This window comes from Lycorma delicatula, chromosome 1 (assembly GCF_047948215.1).
Source record: "Lycorma delicatula isolate Av1 chromosome 1, ASM4794821v1, whole genome shotgun sequence".
Taxonomy (NCBI): Eukaryota; Metazoa; Arthropoda; class Insecta; order Hemiptera; family Fulgoridae; genus Lycorma; species Lycorma delicatula.
This window is the reverse complement of record NC_134455.1, coordinates 168,881,247-168,896,572: the sequence shown is the minus strand read 5'-3', so window position 1 is coordinate 168,896,572 and position 15,326 is coordinate 168,881,247. Positions and strand designations below refer to the sequence as shown.

Here is a 15,326-nt window from a genome sequence, read left to right as displayed (position 1 = left end):
ATTTACATATTTTTAAATGAAGTTAGAAATACTATAGTTTAAGTAGTAGTAAATGTTAGTAGTAGTAAATATAGTAAGTAGTAGTAGTTATTTTTAAAGGTTAAATCAGTCGGAAATTTTTTATTTAGAACTCTTTAAGAATAATTCATTAGAAATTACTAGTAGTACTTTAAGCATGCTGCTTACAAAACTCACCCTCATACCATTCCTGAATTGCAGAGCGAAATTGAATGATTTGTGCAGTTCCGCAACAAACATTACAACATGTGTTTAAGAGCATGCAATGTCATATTAAATTATGTGAATCGTGTAATGGAGGCCCCTTTCGACTACTATTGTAACTTACTCATTTTCCTATAAGGTTACATCACTTTTTGAACACTCTTTATTTTATTATTTAATAGTTGGGGTGTCAAGTCATTTTAAGCGAAAAAATATAGTGTCTGATTTTTTATTTGTATTCAGCTTTAAAGAAAACTAATTTCTTAATAGACAGAAAAAAATTTAATTTAAAAATTTATATAAAAATTATAAATTTAATATAAAAAATATTCATATTTTTTTGGGAGATTTGGTGCCTGGCATGGGCTGTTTTAGCTCTGAAGACGCAATGTATACATTTTTTGATATGAAAATTATTTTTCAGAGAACGAGTTTCCTTTGCACCCTTTAAGTGAAAATGTAATTTTTTTTTAAACAGAATCTACAATTTTCTAAAAACTATTACAAGCTTTTAGCATTGTAATTGATTTATTATTGCTGATTGGTCTAATAATACATAATTTTTTTTTTCAGAATTTTCACTGGTTTTATTGATCTGTTTTAGGTACCACCAGCTAGTATATCACCTGAAGTAGACCTGAATAATGTGGAAACTTTATATGGATTACCTGTAAGAGTAGTAGCTGTAGAATCATTAGTATTTTTAGCTGATCAGTTTAATTTCCTGAGAGCTTACTTAGAGCAACTTCTAGACTCATCAAAACATATTCTTTCAATATTTTATACAGAGGTAATTAGAACAAATTAAGGTGTTGTACAATAACATATTTATACCTTTTTTGTTCAATTTTCTATGATTTAATTTTGAAATTTTAATGAATGTGTATCGGTACAATGGAAGAAAGTGAAGTGAAATAACTCAATTGTAGAGCATTTCCTTTTTATCACATAATTAGTAATATGGTCATTCAGTAATTATAGTGACAAATGACTAGAAAAAGTTTTATTATTCAATGACAATGAAACTATTGCTACTGTTCATCACAATTCTTGAAAACATGTTATTTGCCCTAATGTTTTTGTGCAATTCTTTTTTCAGTAGTAAAGGAGTGTTCGCATTGGTTTCTGAGCCATTTTTGACGTGCTCATTGTTGCCAAACTTGGTGACTTGAAAACATTCTTTGTGAGGACCAAACAAAAAATCTCTGTTGGTATGAGATTGAATCTGAAGGTAGATGTAGCAACATCTCCCAGTCCAACTTTTGAATATCTTCCTGTGTCTTGAGAGGTGTGGGGATGAGCATTAGCATCCAGAAGAATTACACTTTTTGAGAGAGGGCCAGGATGTTTCTTCCTTATTGTGGGTTTTACCATATTTCATAGAAAGTCACAATAGTACTCATAGTTGATTGTTCACTGCCCTTCCAAATAATTACAATAATTGGGTCTTTATAGTCCCAAACACTGTTGGAATTACTTTACCGCCTGAAGCGTAGGTTTCAAATTTTTTCCTGGTGTTTGAACTTTGATGTCTTTATTTCATGCACTGACATTTGGATTCTAGCTCAAAATGATGAATCAAAGTTTCATCACTAGTTCTAGTCTAAAAAAGTATTACTTTTTGCTAAAAACCATTGTTTAAGTTTCATTCAAATATGAATTCGGTTGTCTTTGTTATTTTGAGTCAAAAGTCTTGGAATTCAGCCTGAACATGTTTTTCAGTTATTCACTGTAGATAATGGAATGGACAGTGCTAATACTTGCTCAACAATTGTAAGCATTTTCCCAAATTTATATGTGTCTGACCTTGCGAACAAGATCATTAATGCAGTTTTGTAAAGTTTCAGTTGAAACTTATACTGGTCTTTTGCTGCAGTGAAAATTGGTAATACTTTCTCTCCAATTTATACTGTTCAATTCACTTATAAAAATTTGCATGGTTGATACACTTTTAATCATACTGCTTTAACATCCATTAGTGAACTTCAGCCAGTTTTGTACTTTCAGAAAGTATAAATCTTATCACAGCATGGTTTCCATCCATGGCTTTTGTTTCAAGTGGAGCTGACATTTTGAAAAAAATGAAAGCGACTGTAATAATTGAAATTTTTTTCATCAACTGACATTTTCTATTAGGGGTGCCAATTTGAATATCAGACAGTTTTAGTTAATTCTATTAAATAGTTTTTTGCTGTTGTCATTTGTCTATTTAATTATTGAACAACCCTCCAAATATTTATTATATATATATATATATATATTATTACAAAGAGCTGCAGAGAAAAAAACAGATGAAATAAAAAACTTTATGAGGTCCATAAATGTAAATATCTAGGAGATTCTTTAAGTTGGGATAATTCAGTGGGTGAAGAGATAAAACAAAGAATATGTATGTGTAATTAAGATTACTTTGTCTACAATAAAATGTTAAAAAATGAATTACTAAGGAGGTATTTCAAAATGAAAATGTTTAAAACCTGTATGAGGCCAGTGATTATGTAAAGTTCAGGAACCTTGTCAATTTTTGGGAGACAAGGCATTGGATGGATGTGAGTGGATGAAGGTGTGATGAACAAAATTACTTGGATGCCCTCCAAGCAAATCCTTGTAAGATGTCTTACACCTCTGAGGAATCTGTTAAGAGGCTTAAAAGAAATTTAAAGGATTAAAATAAATTTTTAACTTTTTTAATTATTATAATAAGAAATATTCAATAAATAAGAATTTTTCCTTACTCTTCACCACTGCATTTGTCATTTCAATGCAAGCTTGTACATTTGAGTTCTGTTTAAATATTTAATTTTAATTTTGTTAGAGCTTGATTTTTGCTTATTAATTTAGTTAAAAACTGTAAATGGGTAAAAAAAAAATACAAAATTCTTTTTTAAATAAAAATTGTGGTAGAAGAAAGTATATCAGAAGTTAAGCAGTAAGTTATGATTTTTTAATATTTAAATTGAAAATATTTATTGTTGATAATTCTGTTATCTCTACCAAATTATCTGTAATTTTTTTTAATAAATATCATCATTCAATGTTAACTAATCAAATACTTATTAATAATATCTGCAAAATTATAATTTTGATGTAGTTTAAAAATGTACCTGCGATTTCAGAAAAAAACAGTAACAAATAGTATTATGGTAATAATGGTGTAAATATAGTAAAGATTATGGAAATGTAATATTTATAAAAGTTATCAACTCTGAATAAAAATTTGTAACTAAAGAATATTCAATATCTTCTATCAAAAAAACTTAATTTATTTGAGAGAAAGATGTACTTGGATAATGAAAATGACTGTAAGTTTTTTCCATAAACCAAATATTTATGGTAAAGAGTTTGTTGGGTAAAGTTAACAAAAAACACACAGCTCGTATTTGCCAAAAGAAATTGGGCTTTAATTGGAAATAAAACAAATGAACTTATGTTAAATCATAACCTTAAAAACTAAAATGAAATTATGAAATTAACATAACTTAATGATATATAAGAATATCAACTGAAATCAGCATATCAGTAATAATAATATTAAATGAGATTTACAATTATATACTTAGAAAAACAAAACATCAATAAACATAGTATGACTGGAAAACTATTGCATTACTGACAAATGCTGTAATAATGAAAAATTAGCAATGAACAGATGTCATTAACTTAGAAAAATAAATTACAATAATTTCAGTATAAAAAAGAGTTAATTACAATATAATTACATTAAAGTAAGTAATAATATAAATAGAGATCATTTTGGTAAATAAGCATTCTTGAAAATATAAAATTACAAACTCTTAAAACATAACTGCACATCAGGAGTAACTTGCTTTAGGTTAATTTGCGAGAAGTATTATGAATACAGTTCATGAGTAGAAAAGGATTAATCTCGGCGATTAACAAGTTACAAGATTAAATTATAGAGTTAATTATCATGACAACAAATTGCAATAATAAAGCACGTAAAATAGGTTGCAGCTGAACAATGAACCGTATATAAGTTGCAGCTGAACCTTATATAAGTCACCTGTCGTGACTGTACTTAAATGAATAAATGGTTTTTTAAACTAAACTTGAAATTGAAACCTGAAAGGCTTAATGTATGATGACCTGAATGTTCCACAAATTTTAATGGATAAAATAACTGTTTAATGTAATAAATAATGAAAATTGAACTTGCCTGTAGCACACAAATATTAGCAAGAGACGAACTCTTGAATGAAGGTAAATGAATACATACAGTAATCCTGGGCGTAGTCCGCAGTGGTGTATCAGGAATACGGGGGTGAGACGTGGTTTAATCAGCAGCTAGAGAAGATTCGGCGTCGATAGAATTGGCAATTTGTAGTAATTGAAGCACTTTCAGCATAGACGTAATATACAGAATTTGAAGATTAAACTTGACAAAGAAAGGAGGCAAAAACAAAGGATAGAGATCGGTGAAATAACGAACCACTGATGGGTAGAACTAGAGATAATTTCGACAAAGAAATACCGCAACGTGTATGCAAGTATGAATGCGATGAAAATATTAGCACAAAGTTTGAGAGCGAAAAGTCATAGGCGACTCTACATGGTGAAGGTCTGATCTACTCTGCTGAAAAGATGGCGTGAACGAGAAGAGGGGGAAACCAAGCCTAGGCAGTGGACAGAGAGAGAGTGTGTAAAAAAACAAGAGATGTGTGCCTGTATTAGTATGGGAACGAAACAAAAGGGAGTGTATGAGAGCAGCAATAAATTTGCGAGAAATGAATACACGCGGTCACTAAAGATGACAGAAGCAGACAGTCTGGGCGCGCCAGAAGTGTCAAACACGAAAACAAATAATCAAGCAGATACAAATATGACAAGCCCAAAATGAAACATAGTTATAAATTTACCATGCCTGTAATAACAACATGACCCAACCCTAGCTTTGAATTCATAGGAAAATAACGTAACTATGCAATAGCGTAACCAGAGTTAGTAAAATTAATTCAAGTGAAAACATTATTATAATTTTATATTTTATTCATTTCAGTTTGTGAATTTTCTTTAAACTTTTTTGTAATTTATTTTCTATATCTTAAGTTTAGTTCAGTGCAACCAAGTATAGATGTAACCCACCGGGTTGGTCTAGTGGTGAACACGTCTTCGCAAATCAGCTGATTTCGAAGTCGAGAGTTTCAACGTTCAAATCCTAGTAAAAGGCAGTTACTTTTATATGAATTTGAATACTAGATCGTGGATACTGGTGTTCTTTAGTTGTTGGGTTTCAATTAACCATCTCAGAAATGGTCGACCTGAGACTGTACAAGACTAGACTTCACTTACACTCATACATATCATCCTCATTTATCCTCTGAAGTAATACCTGATGGTTATTCCTGGAGGCTAAACAGGACAAAAGTACAGATGTATTGAGAATTTATTAGTTCATCTATTCTGTTCCACAGTTTTCAACAGTGGTTCAGGAATTATGTTTGAAATATCTTAACATTGGTTATTTTCCTCATTGTATGTAATAATTTCATTTCTGCCGTTACATGTACATATTTACCTCCCAAGTTTTTGCTCAAGTATTTTTGTTTCATTAACAGTTTACATAGTGAATAGTCAGTTACTATGAGACTAATATACATGTATAAGACTAATATTCATGTGTAATTTATAGTTTTGTATTATATGCAGCTTGAGAACAAGTTATTTATATAGGTTTGTTTAGCAAAACTACTAGATTTACTGTGGAATTGTTTAATGTTTATTTTTAGACCATATCAGTGGCTGTGAAAGTGCGGTATCCTGTGTACAGTTGTGTTTCATGGCGTTCTGTTAACACTCAACAAGCTTTAGTTTTAATGGGTCGTGTCAACTGGGAAATAAATGATGTAATGAGTCAGCATAGTCCATATGTTGATACACTTTTTAGGGTATGTATTTAGTTATGAAATAGAATTAGATGTTTTGCTGATAAATTTTTGGTATGCATGCTCTTGAGAGTGGGAAATTTGCCTCATCCCAGCCTGCTGTAGTTTGGGTGGGGCCTTTTGAATTTTGTTGCACCTTGGTGAGTCTGTGCAACCTGAAGTCTCAGGTAAAGTGCAGGGCCATGGTAGGTGGCTGAGTTTCCTGTGTGCAAGGGGATCGATATACTGGGCACATGTTGACTCTGTCAATGTGATAAAGCTGTAGGAGAGAACCTCTGGTTGTTGAGTGACCTGAGTGTAGCACTGGGCTGTAAAGCTGCTGCCTGATTGAGCTGTCAGATGCAACTGGTGGTGCTTCCCCCATTCAAAGTTCAGATTTACTCCTACACCCAGTGGGAGTAACTATGACACTTAATTATTTTCCCATATCTCTGTCTAATGTTACCTTTGTGATTTCAATTTGCTAACAACAAATTTTTAAATTAAAAGTTCTAAAGTCCTAATAATATCTTGGTATATTTTCTTAAAATTTCCTTATATATTTTGCTAACCTAGATTTTCTAGTAGTTATTCTTAATATATGTTTTTGCACTACACTAATTTCTCAATAATAGATATTTGCAATTCCTCAGCAAACTATTCCATTCTATCTATTTTATACAGAATAAAGAATGATCAACATAATTATTTCTTTTCCTTCTGCAAATCAGTGAAAAGGCTTGCTTTTTTTTCAGTATGATTGTTTACTAAGAAAAATAATTCACTTATGGTTTTCTGTTCTTACCTATATGGAAACTGTAGTTAGTGGTTTGTGTTAAGAACATTATTTGAGATTATGAAGTTCCCAAAAATTTCACTAATTGTTTTGACTATTTTTGATGTTAAGACAAGAGAATGATTGGTTATAATTTGAAATCAAATTAATGTCTAGAGATTAATATCACAACTTATGTTTCTAGCTTACTGGAAATAAAATAACAAATGCAAAAGAAAATCTTTATCACAGTTAAAGTCAGCAAAACCTTTTAAAATATAATTATTTAAACCAGTCAAGTCAAACTTGTATTGGCCAGGGTCAGAATGAAACTTAAAAGTTTTACTTTTATCAATCTCTTCCAGAAAAAGTGAATTCTGAACAGAATTTTTGATTTATGTTATTTTTTTGTAAAAAAATTGTTGTTAAAATGCATCATCTTTGTTTCAAAATCAGCACTACCAACTGCTCTTACTTTAGTTTTTCAGCTGTCCTCACAAAATAATAAAAACCTTTTTCTATTTCATTGTGGGTCTCATATATTTTCTCACTGATTCCTGCATTGTTTATTAATTCTGTCACCATTGACAAAATTGCCTGTTAGGTCATTAACAGTCCATTGAAATTTCATGTCATTTCTATGACCTAAAAATAAGTAATAATAATACTGATAAACATAACTTTTGTTTCCTCACATGTGATATATGATTTTAATATTTTTTTGATGCTGAACTTGAATCTTTCTTTCACCCAACATTTTTGAAAAATTTTTAAATTTTAAGTAAAGGATTTTTTCTTTTTTCAACATATAGTTAGCATTTTAAGCTCCTACATTATATTTTGTTAGCTCATTTTTTATTGTTTAATTTTGTTAACATAATTTGTAAGCTATAAATAAACAAAACTAGACAAAGCATCATATCTAATATTGAAGAGTGAGCTTTCATGGACAGGATTAATCATGTGTGCAGGTCAAAACACGTAGCTGAAAACACTGTATTGTTTGTACTAAGCACTGGATTTAGGAATGAATTAATTTTGTTCAGTCTTATTGCTGTCTTAAGTTTGATAACAGTGCAGTGTCATAATGCCTTGAAATTGGGTAAATGATGTGGATGTCGTTTGTTATGTATGTGGGTGAGTTTACTGTAAAATCAAATAGAAAAAACATTACACCTTTAATTAAAAAAGCATATCATTTGTACTTTAAGTGTAAAATTGGTGATCAGGATAATATGTGGGTTCCTCATATAGTACGCACTAATTGTTTTGTATAAAAATAATTATTATTTAACAAATAATTATTCTTGTACGGCTGAAAGGTACACAGAAGGCTTTCCCACTTTCCCATTTGGAGTACCTATGGTTTGGCGTGAACCAAAGGATCATGTAACCGACTGTTACTTTTGTTTAACAAGTGTGTCGAGAATTTCTAAAAAATCTAATCAGGCTGTAAAATATCCTTCATTGCAATCTGCAATCAGGCCTGTACCTCACAGTTATTATTATTTCAGTTCCTGAGCCACCTGTGAATGTATGTTTTGAAAGCAGCTAGCAGCGATGAAGAATCAGGCAGTACTGAAAAAGACAACAGTAATTTTGATTTTGAATTATTTTCTAATAAGCCAAATTTTATATCACAAGGTGAATTAAATGACTTGATTAGGGATTTAAATTTATAAAAAAATCAAGCGAACTGTTAGGATCAAGACTGCAAGGTTGGAATGTGCTTGAAAAAAATACAAACATTTTGGGCTTTTGAAGACGACAAAAAGAACTTTCTCAGTACTTTATTGATGAAAATAATTTGGTTTATTGCATAAATATTGATGAGTTTATGTTGCACTTAGGTCAAGTTCATAAACCTGAGGACTGGCGCCTTTTCATAGATTTATCCAAGTATAGTTTAAAAGTGGTTCTACTACACAACGATAACAAATATCCTTTGTTACCAATCAGTTATGGTATTAATTTGAAAGAGACATATGGTGTGATGAAAGATGTTCTTGAAAAAATAAATTATAAAAATCATAGATGGAACATAAGTGGTGATTTGAAAGTTATAGCTATTTTGTTAGGCATGCACTTAGGCTATACTAAGTACATGGTTTTCTTTGCAAATGGGACAGCCGAGCTAGGGATAAACATTGTTACCAAAGAATAGAAGAAACGAGACACTGTAACTCCAAATGGGAAAAACATTATTCATGAGCTCTTAGTTGAACCCAAAAAAATATTTTTATCCCCTCTCCATATCAAGCTAGGAGTAATGAAAAATTCTGTAAAAGCAATGAAGAAGGATAGTCCTGGGTTTATATACATCAGGCAGAAATTTCCAAATGTAATTGAAGGAAAAATTAAAGAAGGAATATTTGTTGGTTCTCAAATAAGAGAGTTTGTCAAAGATGATGTCAAAAATCCTACAGTTACCACGATATTGTTAATCAACTTCTTACTTCATACAGAGCTATGGAATATAATGCGTCTTTGAAAATACATTTCCTCCACTCACATCTAGATTTTTTCCTGGACAACCTCAAAGACGTAAGTGACGAACACTGTGAACGTTTGTACAAAGACATTTTGGTGATGGAAGCCGCTATAAAGGGAAATAGAATACTAACATTGTAGCAGATTACTGTTTGACATTAATTCAGGATGTGCCTGAGATTATTAATAAAAGAAAAGCATCAGCAAAATTCTAACATGCAAAATTATTTATTTTACAGATTTTAACTATATTTCCCATATTTTTTTTTTGAAGCGTAATTTATTTAAAACTAAGGGTGACAGAAAAATTGTATTTACAGATCTGTAATGTATGCAAAAAAGCAATTCAAGAAATGGGTTTGCACTTAGAGAAACATAAAAAAAATTTTTTTTGTCTTTCAGTGTAATTATTATTTATTCTGTAAAGACCTCAGGTAACTTTTTATTGTTATACAAATGAAATATTATTCTTTAATATATAATTTCTCTTTATTTTTAGAAAAAAATATTTTAAATAAGCCATTTATACTTCCATACGATACACTACTACAAACTATTTGATGTATCACATAGAAGTAAAAAAGTTTATATTAGTTAATTTTATTAGTGTGGTAGGTTTTTAAAATTAAATTATTTTATTTTGTTTAGTTTGATTTATGTAGAAAAAACTGGTTTGTATTTTTACAGGAACTGCAGATATTTAGCATGAGACTTAATGAAATAGAAGAACATGTACATTTGAATCAACATGTCCTTGAAAATTTGTGGGAAAACATTGTACACTTACTTTCATTTATACTTGTAGAAGGGTAAGTTGAAATTTATTTCAAGAACTTATTGTGTATGTTGCTATTTTCAATAAAACTGTGAGTTGGATAACAAATGGGGACTTCAGGTTCCAGTACACATTTATTACAAGTATAATTGCAATAAAACAATTATACCAATGTAGCAATGTTGATTAATATCAACATTTAATATGTAGTAAACTACGTTACTACAAACCCACATTAGTACCAGTAGCATTGTTGTTTAAATTTGTTTTTTAAAAGTTAAAATTTTTATTAGGTGCTGGCAAACAGAAGGTCTCTGCTTACAGTTTCAGAGTAAAAGAGACTGCGTACTTCTCTTCCATTCTTTTATTAACATGATAAACATTTTTTTTATCATTGTTTAGAAAGAAATGTTCGATTTCTACAGATTTCATTCTTTTTATGATATTACATCATGATACAATTGTAGTTTGACTAACTCCAGCTTGTTAATCTGTATCTTCCCCTGAAAAGGACTTATTTTAAAATCTGATACGTTCAGATGTAATGAAAGGTTTGGTAAAATCCAGCAGAAACTATTGTAAACTTTCCAATAATTTTAATTATAAACAATAAAATCAAGAAATTTAATGTAACTGAGAAATACAATCATTTGAATTGGTATGTTTCAATAATGAAACCTTTTTTATTACTACTATTAATAATAATAATTATAATATGTAGTGTTGCATTTAAAAGAAAGATACAAACTTTATATACTAACTATAAATTAAGTTATACTAATTTAAAATTTTTTTTTAGAGAAATATGTTTTTACCTGTACTGATCACCAGAGTGGGCGTATGGTTTTTTTACCAGAAATCATTTTTTATTTTCTTGTAACATTTTAATGAAGTAAATGATTTCAGTGCGGTACTTTAGAATGATTTATTGTTCTCGAAAGGTTTTTAGTTTTGAAATTGTGTAATTCATTTAGATTAGATTATCATATGACTGAATTTTGATGAATCTCCCCATTTATTTATGGTGGTCAGGCATGTCACCACCACTGGTCATCAGTAGCAAGCATTCTTTTCCACATATATGTAAACTAATTTACATTAGTACCACTAGAATTATTTTATTAAGTAATTTTTTATATGATGGAATTTTGATAAGTCTCAAAGAAACATGTTGTTCAGCCGTAATAGCGGAATCTGTGAATAGCAAGCATTCTTTTATAAATGCACATGAACTAACTCATGTGTATCACCATTGCTTTTTTTATCAGGATTTAAAAAAAAATTTTTTATTGTAAAAATATTGCTTGCAAAATCCTTGTCCGGTAATTTTTTTGTGTGTAATTTTCATTTGAAAGAATCCCATTTGTCTTGTTTTCCTGGGGATAGTCCAGTTTTTTTAATACCCATTGACCTAAATAATTATTTAGGTCAATATTATAGTTAGCATTTCATAATTATGGAATGCCAACTTTTTTATTACAAAAAAGTATTTTTAGTATTTTTATTACTATATTTTTTCTAATGCACATAAATTTTACTAGTTTCATTCATAATATAATAGTTTGACATACTTAACCACTTATAAAAATAATAGACCCTTGATAAACCATGTGCATCACATAAGCTCTTTATTGAGTTAGAAACAAATTTGGTCGACAGGTTGTAAAGAAGTATGATGATATGATTAATCATCACAGAAAACTGAACAAGTGGCATTTTGCAAATCACTTTCATTACATTCAAATGAGATGACAAAAAGAAAAAGATTTTGTTAAATAGATATTTTCAGTGTATCTTATAAATAGCTCTTTTCTTGAATTATATGATGGAAATTTTAATTTTAAATTCTTAATGTAATTATTTAATGGCCAGTAAATAATTTTATGATTGACTTCTATAGAATTTTATTGTTTGTGTTGTTTTTTGTTTTCATTTAAACTATGAGATGTATCAATCTTTTAAAATTTTGTTTGAGATAACAGCAGCCCTTTTTTCTAGGTTTTCTCTCAGCAAGCGTTGTTCTAATGGTGGTAGAGCATTGATGCAGTTGGATTTTACACAGTTGTTCTCTCAAGTAGAAAAATTATGTTCACTTCGACCATTACCATATCGTGAGCTTGTTGACACGTATGTTAAGGCATATTATTTGACTGAGCCAGCATTGGAAACATTTATTAAAGAACATAAGGTGACCTTTTAAAAAAAAAAATGTAACTTTTTTTATAACATTATTTCTATAAAAAAGCATGTATTTACTACTCTTCTCACATTATCATTCTTTTTTTTAAATGCATGAATTATTTATATTTATTCTAAGTTTTATTTCACAAATTTAGTTATGAAATTTTATTTTTACTGTAACCCTTTCTACTGTGAGGTTTGAGCCATGGTATCTCCCAGATTAAAGTATCACAGAGTGTGCACTCAAAGACTATAAAGGTTAAAAATATGGTTATAAAGATTATCAAGGTTAAATAGGGTCTATACCCGAAAGAAAAAGATTTTTTTTTTGCTCATTTTATATTAAATAATTGTTCTGAGCACCAGTGAATGATTTTGTAAAATTCTGCAGTGCAAACTGTAATGTGATCTAGTCTCATCAAAATATCGTTTCTGTCATGTTTCCTTTATTATTTAATTGAAGAGTGTAGTCAAACTTAATTATCTGAAGGGACAATGAATAAAATCAATTTTCCTGTTATTCTGTGTTATTTTTAAATTATTATCTCGGTTACTTATTGTCTAATAAATGGAAGGGTGTATCTAGTTGTAAAAATTAATTTTCATAGAATTTTACTATTACTGTTATTGTTTTCTGTAAAATTTATAAATGCAGGCAAGTTTATTTAAGAAAAAGGAGAAGAAGCTTTTGTTAAATAAAAATTTTCAGAAGCTCTTAGAAATAAGGATCTTCTTCGATTACTTGATAGATTCTAACAAAATTCTGAGAACATTTTAAAAAGTCTTCTTAATAATTGGTACTGTAGTTTGAAGAGGTAAAATAGGTTATTTTTAATTTGGTAAATCTTTAGGTTACAGTTTGTATGATTTAAATGTCAATTAAATGTACAATTTGTGTGGTTTATATACTATAAAAGAAATAAATTTATTTTTTGTTGTTTTATTTCCAGGAGTATTCTACAAAACAACTTGTGGCATTAATCAGCTGTGTTTGTCAAGGAAACAAAAAATCCAAACAGAGACTATGTACAATGCTTGAAGAATGGGAGAAACTAGGGATGAGATGACCTGACACAAACTCTCATGTTTAGTTACTGAAAGGGTTGCATTGTCGTTGAAACTCTCTGTGATATCATATTTATATACTTACACATACATATACTGTATACATTGAAAGTATATATTTATATATATATATATATATATATATATATATATACACGATATTAGATAATTATAATAATAGATTTAAGGAAAATTAAAATAACTATATGATGTAGCAATGGTTTCATTTACTTATTCTATGGGTTCATCTGCAAATGTGATAAAATATTTAACGGCAGATTGTATTTTATTAGAATTACTTTGTTATCTTTTATTATGTAGTCATTTCATCATGGGATTAATAATTAAACTATTTAAAGAAAACAATACTATAAAAAAAGGTTTATAAAACTAATTGAATCTAGACTTAGAATAAAAAAAAATGATATCAGCTGTGTATTATTCTTCAAGCACTCCTCATAAAGACTTATGCTTCTTATACAATAACTAAATAAAGTAATAAACTAACTTAAAGTACATGTATAATTGACAGTTTTCAATTACAATGTGTGTTTTGTGTGTAACAAAGCAGAATTTTTTGTTTTCTTTAATAGGTTGTATTTATTGATTATGGAAAATATAAAAATTAAATAAATTAGTTGTTCAGAAAAACAAAAATATCTAATATTGCATTTTTATTAGCAAAAGTATTATTTTATTATTTGTATACATTTTTTAAATATGGTGTAAAATATGGTTTTAGTTTTATACTAATATTATTATCAGAATTTTTTTAAGGAATATTTATTGTATTATTATAAAATCAGCATTATAATATTTAATTTATAATTAATAATATTAGAATTATTATCATTATTAAAAGATTTTATTTAAAAATGAAGTTCCTAATTTGTTACTCATTAATTTTATAGATGTTAATACAAAATGTTCTTTTACTTCATGGTGGTATCAACTGCTGTGTGCTAAAGGTGTAGTACCTCGTACCTTTTTGTCAGTCTCATGCATCTTCTCATGTTTATAAATGTAACATGCAAGCTGGTACATGCCTCTCCAACCCACCACATTGGTCGTCTAGTGGTGAACTCATCGCAAATCAAATGATTTTGAAGTCAAGAGTTCTAAGGCTCAAATCCTAGTAACAGCAGTTACTTTTATATGGATTTGATAGTAGATTGTGGATACCAGTGTTTTTTGGTGGTTAGGTTTTAATTAACCACACATCTTTGTAGAAGACTACACTTCATTTACATTCATACATATCTGAAGGAAACTAAAAGAACAAACACTAAAAAAAAACAACAAAAAAGCACTAAACTACCGTATATTTTGGGATACCTTATGGTGGTTCCAGTGGTTAAACAGAAAAAAGAGAGAGTACATGCCTCTTTTTATTTTCATCTGAATAGAAAAAATGGGCCTCTTTCAGTTGTCAGTGTTGAAGACTCCAGCAATAGCTTGGCATCTACGTTGGTTTAATGTCAAAAATTGAAAAAAATCATGAGTTACATGCTGATGAACTGTATCAAGTTCATATTTGCTCTTTTAACTACCAACAGTTGTCTTTTTTACATTCACTCTTTATTATCTCGAGAATTAGCCTCTTTGAAACAAGGAATATTATGGTAATCCTCCTCAAATTTGATATTTTTTTTTATTTGACCAACCCTCCATGACAAAATTAAACCGTGAAGCAAATTCATAAAAAAGGAGAACAATTTTAACTGCAATAATAAAAAACACACAACGTTACACTTCTCACTCACAGAGGTAAAAACATTTGCACAGTGGTCTTGGCACACAATCTATGCATGTTTTCATCCTCATGTGTGCATGAAACATACAAAAGGAAAATTGTACATTTCCTGGAGTATTATATTACATTTACCGCATAGATGAAATGTGGCCATAGTATTCAGTTGCCCATCCCTAGGAATTA

General features: G+C 29.2%; 1 protein-coding gene across 4 annotated transcripts in view; it reads left to right on the top strand.

Annotated features, from left to right (window-relative positions):
• The window catches only part of Vps50 (vacuolar protein sorting 50), a 70,626-nt gene extending 56,366 nt beyond the window's left edge, over nucleotides 1-14,260 (top strand). For all 4 annotated transcript variants that reach the window (XM_075367078.1, XM_075367070.1, XM_075367087.1 and 1 more), the window contains 5 exons: nucleotides 827-1,012; nucleotides 5,970-6,128; nucleotides 10,057-10,178; nucleotides 12,143-12,332; nucleotides 13,276-14,260. In XM_075367078.1, coding sequence (XP_075223193.1) covers nucleotides 827-1,012; nucleotides 5,970-6,128; nucleotides 10,057-10,178; nucleotides 12,143-12,332; nucleotides 13,276-13,392 — 774 coding nt within the window. In that variant the 3' untranslated portion in view covers nucleotides 13,393-14,260. The remainder of the gene's footprint in view (nucleotides 1-826; nucleotides 1,013-5,969; nucleotides 6,129-10,056; nucleotides 10,179-12,142; nucleotides 12,333-13,275) is intronic.
• Nucleotides 14,261-15,326: the final 1,066 nt, after the last annotated feature.